The sequence below is a fragment of the Trachurus japonicus genome, chromosome 15, assembly GCF_045865225.1.
Source record: "Trachurus japonicus isolate A0001 chromosome 15, Traja_1.0".
NCBI classification, from domain to species: Eukaryota; Metazoa; Chordata; class Actinopteri; order Carangiformes; family Carangidae; genus Trachurus; species Trachurus japonicus.
This window is the reverse complement of record NC_140921.1, coordinates 28,033,710-28,040,142: the sequence shown is the minus strand read 5'-3', so window position 1 is coordinate 28,040,142 and position 6,433 is coordinate 28,033,710. Positions and strand designations below refer to the sequence as shown.

The 6,433-nt window shown below is 43.2% G+C and overlaps 1 protein-coding gene across 2 annotated transcripts; it reads left to right on the top strand.

The window, feature by feature from the left end:
* The first annotated feature begins 1,724 nt into the window (after positions 1-1,724).
* LOC146973875 (uncharacterized) lies at positions 1,725-6,224 on the top strand. 2 transcript variants are annotated; one of them, XM_085799047.1, is made up of 4 exons: positions 1,725-1,800; positions 3,627-3,683; positions 4,277-4,773; positions 4,864-6,224. In XM_085799047.1, the coding sequence occupies exons 2-4, from the start codon at positions 3,661-3,663 to the stop codon at positions 5,382-5,384; spliced, it is 1,041 nt and encodes a 346-aa protein (XP_085655173.1). In that variant the 5' UTR covers positions 1,725-1,800; positions 3,627-3,660; the 3' UTR covers positions 5,385-6,224. The 2 variants fall into 2 exon arrangements, with proteins under 2 accessions (XP_085655173.1, XP_085655174.1); XM_085799048.1 differs by having other exon boundaries at positions 1,748-1,800; positions 3,627-3,689.
* The last annotated feature ends 209 nt before the right edge of the window (positions 6,225-6,433 follow it).

Here is a 6,433-nt window from a genome sequence, read left to right as displayed (position 1 = left end):
ACATAGGCTATTCTGTATATCATCATTCGAGGCAAGGAGGTTGAAGTTGTCCCCAGCTACAGTTATCTGGGAGTGCATCTGGATAACAAGCTAGTCTGGTCCAGACTCCAGACCAGAGGCGTTGCAACAGGGCAGGCAGCTGAGGCAATTGCCTAGGGCCCTGAGCTGAAGGGGGCCCCCAGGGGCGGCTGACATTGGTCCATATCGGTGACAACCTGATGTTGTCACTGGCTGTGTACATGGAATGTAACCACCCTAGCGACAGCAGAAAACATTGCCGTTTCTAATTATTCTGGCTGGATCTGAAAAAACAACAAGCAAGCGAATGATTATGTACATTCACTGAGTAATTATTATGAAAATAAAATATATATTCCTCACTAAAAATGTAATCAAAGGGCATTTTCATGCAGAAACTTCTTCAAAATATTGATTTTCCACTAAAAATTAACTATGTTTTTTGTTCTCACGGCTGGAAACTTGAGAGGCACGTGACTTGGATGCAAAACAATACGAAAAGAAATAGTCCGAAAAAATGTAACAGTCATACAATTTAAGCCGTTCTTGTAAAGCCTCTATGTTTTTGCACTTTGGACCAACGTAGCCAAGGTACGTTTTATATGAGACTGATGCAGAATTGAATCATCAATAGTTTGGGATTTTGGATTCATTAAACAGTTAATGTTTGTGGTCCCGGTTGGGGCTGGGGGCCCTCCAAGTTATCTCTTGCCTGGGGCCTCCAGAGTGTCTAGAAACGCCCCTGCTCCAGACACATGGAGGCAATGTACAAGAAGGGTCGAAGCAGAGTGTATTCCCTGAGAAGGTTAAAATCCTTCAACATCTGCAGACCTCTTCTGTGCATCTTCTACCAGATGGCGGTGGCCAGTGCGCTGTTCTTCGGTGTGGTGTGCTGGGGAGAAGGAGCTTGCTCTGTGGACATTAAAGGAGAATTCCAGTCATTTTCTAAATAATGCTCTACAGCTCTAGGTGCCCCAGGAGCAGGAAGTCTTTCCTGCTAGCAGGCAGCAGCCATAAGACTCTTTAATACAGAATAATTATTATTATTTCAATTTTTGGAATAAATAAAAACAACAATAGTTACAATTATGAGAATGAAAACAGCCAGGCTAGGTGTTTCTGGTATAGCCAACCCCTATGTGAGTACTTATTCTCACCCTGTTATGGGCTTTTGCCCATATTGCCCTATGGCCAGTCTGTCACTGAACACAACACTACACTATGTACACAGGACATCTATTCTGTTAAAACAGAGACCACAATCTTCAAGCAAAAAAAACACATTCCACAACATGGGGATATCACTGACTTCAACACACAGTTATCATGATGAAGTTCAGATATTACAGTAGGCTATGTTACTGATGGTTTGACAAACAAAGGCAAATACCAAAGGACCAGCAGGACCAGAACTACTGTCCAGAGATAGGTAAAGGTTTGCATATCATTCAATTGTGATTATTCCACTTTATATATTATATTTATTTTGTACTTTATATGGGAAGATGAAGTCTCAGATCTGACAACGTTGCAGAATTATCAAGCAGCAACTGCTGCTCATGTAGTTGAACTGCTCCCTGCGCTTTCACTTTCACTATTACTCTGCCACAGGGAAGCCCCATACTTTCTCTGAAACCATGTGACCACACACACACACACACACACTATACACACAGACACAAATACACACATACGCCCATTCCAATCTTCACTCTCACTGAGTTGACAGCAGAGCTGTAACAGTGCAGGACAGAGACAGCAGCACCAAGAGATCTCAAACAGGTCAGTTTAAACATACATCTATAACATCTGTGATTTGTGTGACAACCGAGTCAGTGTAGTCTGTCCCATAGGGGAAATATATGGCTGGGTCTGCAGCTCTTGTATTATTGCAGTCTTTTTACAGTAGCCCCAGTCGGAGAACAACCCTCCAACACAAAGAGCTGCTCACTTCCTGTCAGCAGTTCCACACGGTGTCTGTAGTGTGCAGCTGGGGCGCTACGGTTCCTGAACAAAATAGTGGCATGTGTGTGTGTGTTGTTCAGTTGAGGGCAAACTCAAAAAAGCCTTGCACCAGTAACCTAAGAAGTTTTTTTTCAGTCAGTTGGGTTGAGTGAGAACGTCTCTGAGTGAGTGCAGCAGCAGGTCAGTGGAGGAAATGAAAATGAGTCAGAGGAAGAGTGCGCTGGATTTACAGTCTGATTTATGATAACGGTGAGAAAGAAAGTGGTGGAGAACAGTTCAACTTCATGCAAACACACACAGGGCGTCAACAGACAAATTACGTTACCCCAGCTATAGTTGTGGTTACTGTAGGTCACTATAAGTAAAACTCCACCCAACGACCTGTTCAACCTACAGAAACTTGTAGAAAATGATCCTGTAATTTGATAACAGATACAGGGTGCTGCTGCTTCATCTCACTGCAACACGGATTTGGTTTTTCTGGGTTTGTCAAAAATATATGAAATCACAAATCAGTATATGAAAGCATATACAATGCAAGCTGGGCTATGTCTTTTAAGATCACATTTTGTCAGAGAACAGATCAGCCAGTGATTTCAAATCCAGTGGTTTGTTTGACAAATCATGTTGGGTGTTTTGCAGCGTATAACACACGCAGGTCAGGCCTCTTGAGTATGATTTGAACAAGTGACAGGGCCATATTGTTGGTGGCTGGCATTGGAGCCGTTTTGTTCTTTGTTCGCATTGGTGTAAAGTCTGTTAGAGTGGAGTGCCCCCATGTGGCTCTGAGTGTAAGAGGGACATAAATATCACATCATACACTGTACTTACTTTTTTGTGCTTGAGGATCTAATAAACCAAGACTAATATCTAATAAAAACAAAATGAAAAACTAGTCATTGAATTGAGAATTGAGATGCACACCTGAATCTGTTGCTGTCATGTTAAATAGAAAGTGCATTATTATATACAGTTAATACATTAAAAATGTTACATTAAAGCAGAAGTAAGTGGTCCGGTCGTTTTCGCTAATGCTGCGTTCCAGGCAGGCTTTTGAAATCGTAAATTACAGCTTCAAGTCACAACTTACGACTTTGTAGCATTCCAGGCAACCCACTCGTGTTTTTCCGACCTGTTTTACCGGTGAAAGTCACTATAACGGCCACTCGTAACTTCCGACCGGTGAACTCGTACCAGATCGACCTGGTACCACTTCACGGTCGGAAAAATACGAGTTTCCTTGAACGCACCATAACAGTCCTCGTCCCTACGTCGCCACATTCACGGCGTTCCTTGGCTGCACACACAGCCCTGCATGCCGTTCTCTCTCCCCATTGGATAAAAACTGTAGGATACGATAAATGTTTTCTCCTCGGCTCAGAGCAGAGCAGAGGGACTGACAGACCTGTGTTTCAGACCAAACACTCTATATAAGTGATTGCTGTCGGAAGATATAACTATTTAAGACTTATATTAACACAAATATATCACTTACTTCTGCTTTAATGTTTATGAATAATGCAGCAGGTTAGAGAAATGACTGACAACTAGTTCTTTTCTTTCTTTGGTTTATTTCTTTTTCTTCTTTTTTTAATATAATAAATCATTATTCAAAGTAATGATGTTTTGTTTTCATCTTACAGTGATCAAGCATCCAGCTGTGACTTTGCTTTGGTCATGTATCTTCAGTCATATTCTAGGTAAGTGTCAGTATGAGGTTCACTGTGTCAAGACCAACAACAAGGGGATTAGTCGATTGCAGTCAATTCCAAGACAAGACCAAGACCTTGACCTTGAAAATGGGGTCAGGACTGGTTTTAGGACAAGTCCAGTCTCGTGCACCACAACACTACTGGTGGCCCATGCACCCTATGTCGGCTGGGATTGGATGGTTGGATGGATGGATGGATGGATGGATGGATGGACGGACGGACGGACGGACGGATGGATGGATGGATGGATGGATGGATGGATGGATGGATGGATGGATGGATGGATGGATGGATGGACTGATGGATGGATGGATGGATGGATGGACTGATGGATGGACGGATGGATGGACGGATGGATGGTTGGTTGGATGGATGGATGGATGGATGGATGGATGGGTGAATGGATGGATGGATGGATGGATGGATGGATGGATGGATGGATGGATGGATGGCATAGAAATAGAAAGTGATATTTGGCATCCATCAGACCGTAACTATAGCAGCAGGCTCCTCTCACATCATATGAGCTCGGTCTCCTCCTCCACCTCCACCCTTTAACCCTTTCCTCTCCACACCCTCAGATCGGTACGGCAGCAGGGTTTGGAGGGAACGGCCCAGGCTGTGATGAGGCCGCTAGAGAGAGGACTTCATTCCTTTATCAGAGTAACAGAGATGCTCCTCCATGAAAATGAAGACATGGTTCTTCCAGACTGCCAGACCTATCATGACATCAGACGACAGATTGTGAACATGAAGGAAGAGTTGGAAGAGTCGGAGCAGGTGGCCAACCAAAAGCTTCATCACCTGGACCGGGAGAGTGAGCTTCTCATTGTAAAGCAGAGTGAGTTAGCGGAGCAGAAGAGGAGGAAAGAGGGCGAGTTAGAGACACTGAAAAAACAGCTGAAGTCACACAGATCTTCTCTGAAGATTTACGAGGAAGCTCTGCAGACAGAGAGGAGAAACCTGAGGTCAGCAGAGGGCACCCTTGACTCCATGAGGCGGAGGAGAGATGAAGCAGAGACGATGGCGAAGGTTGGGCTAGGTATCATGCTCATACCAGTTGTGGGATGGATTCCTGGTAAGTAAATACAACAGGTTGTAAACATACAGATTATTTAAAACAGTTATGTAACCAAGTGTTTTCATTATTAATCTGCTTTTATCTCAGGGGCAGTTCTGACTGTTGCTGGTGCACTGGAGCACGACAATGCTGTTGATGCTGTGCGCAGAGCCAGGGGCGAGGTCGAGAGCAGTCAATCCCAGGTGAACTCATACTCTAACAAAGTATCTGAGAGCAATTCCTCCATCTCTAAGGCTCAGCAGGACATCCAAGAGACTGACAGTAAGATTTACGAGACCAGCGCCAAACTGCAGGACATGTCTGAGAGGAGGCGGCTTGCTGCTGAGCTTCACAGCAAGCTGAGAAAAACTGTCACTAAGCTGGGGGAGCTGTGTGGGAGGGGGAGGGTTGCAGAGAGTCACACACGACTGTTCATCATGTTGGAGCCTTTGATGGGGATCATGGAGGAGATGACATCAGCGTTCAGTCAGGTCTTCAGGAGTGAGCTGCTGCACACACAAGGCCTGAACAGCCTGAACCGCCTGATGTGGGACTTGAGGATGAACCTTAATCAACTGAAAGCGCTCGCTGACACTGACACCAGTCTAGGTCTGAGCGATTACTACTGATCTGCACGGCTCTCACTGCTTTAGCTGTGATCACTGATGGGACTAACGCCATCATAAAATAACGGCGTTACTAATGGTGCTGCCTTTTCACTTTTTTTTTCACTAGTTGGAAAAAAGCCATTTATCTGGAACTAACCAACTCACTCAAGTAACTAGTAACTTTAACTAATTACTTTTTTAAAGTAACGTGCCAAACACTGTTTAGCTGTGATGTAGTTTATTGTTTGGCTTTTATACCTCCGTGCCTCAAAACTCTCACCTATAAACTTATAATTAGTACATTTTTATATAATTTCACTAAGTATTGATGTTTTTCCATTAAGAGTTTGAATGTGTGGCCAATCACATGATGCCTGGGGGTTGCCCAGCTCATGATCACTCAAGTAAACTCTTCTGCCAATAAATGGTGCCTCTCTGTTGAGTTTTGATACATGAAAAACAAGAAAGAAATTTGTTGCTGCTGGTTATTCTGAGAAGATGAATTGAGCAACAGCTCTGCGTCTTACGTGTACAAATATACCGTTGCATTTCTGTCAAAGTAGGGCCTAAATACTTGACTTCCTGGTTTTGACCGTGCTTCAATAAACGACCCTCCCCGAGTAGCCTGAGCCCTCTGATTCTATCACTGGGTCTGCCTGGTCCCTACTTGATAAACTGCCTCATGTTCAGTTTTATATTTCAGTATTATAACCTATGTGTCATATATAGCTAGCTACACATGTGTTTTCCAGCAATCCAGATGAAAGAATGTGTTTTCTGTCTAACTGACAACCAAACAAGATCAATGTGCTGTTTGTTGAAACCATGAATGTTTGTAGCTACTATATCCTTACACACACAAAAAAATCACCTCATATACCAGCACAAATATTATGTATACACTACAGTAGCTATATATACTGTAGGTGAACACCTCGAAATGTGTTCTCTATTTTTTGTTTTTTTGTTTCGCTGATCTCAGAAATGTCTTTGTGCCAACTTGTTTGCAATGTACAGCAAACTGAATAAAACAAAAACAAATCAAAACTGATATAAGTTGTGTGATCTGT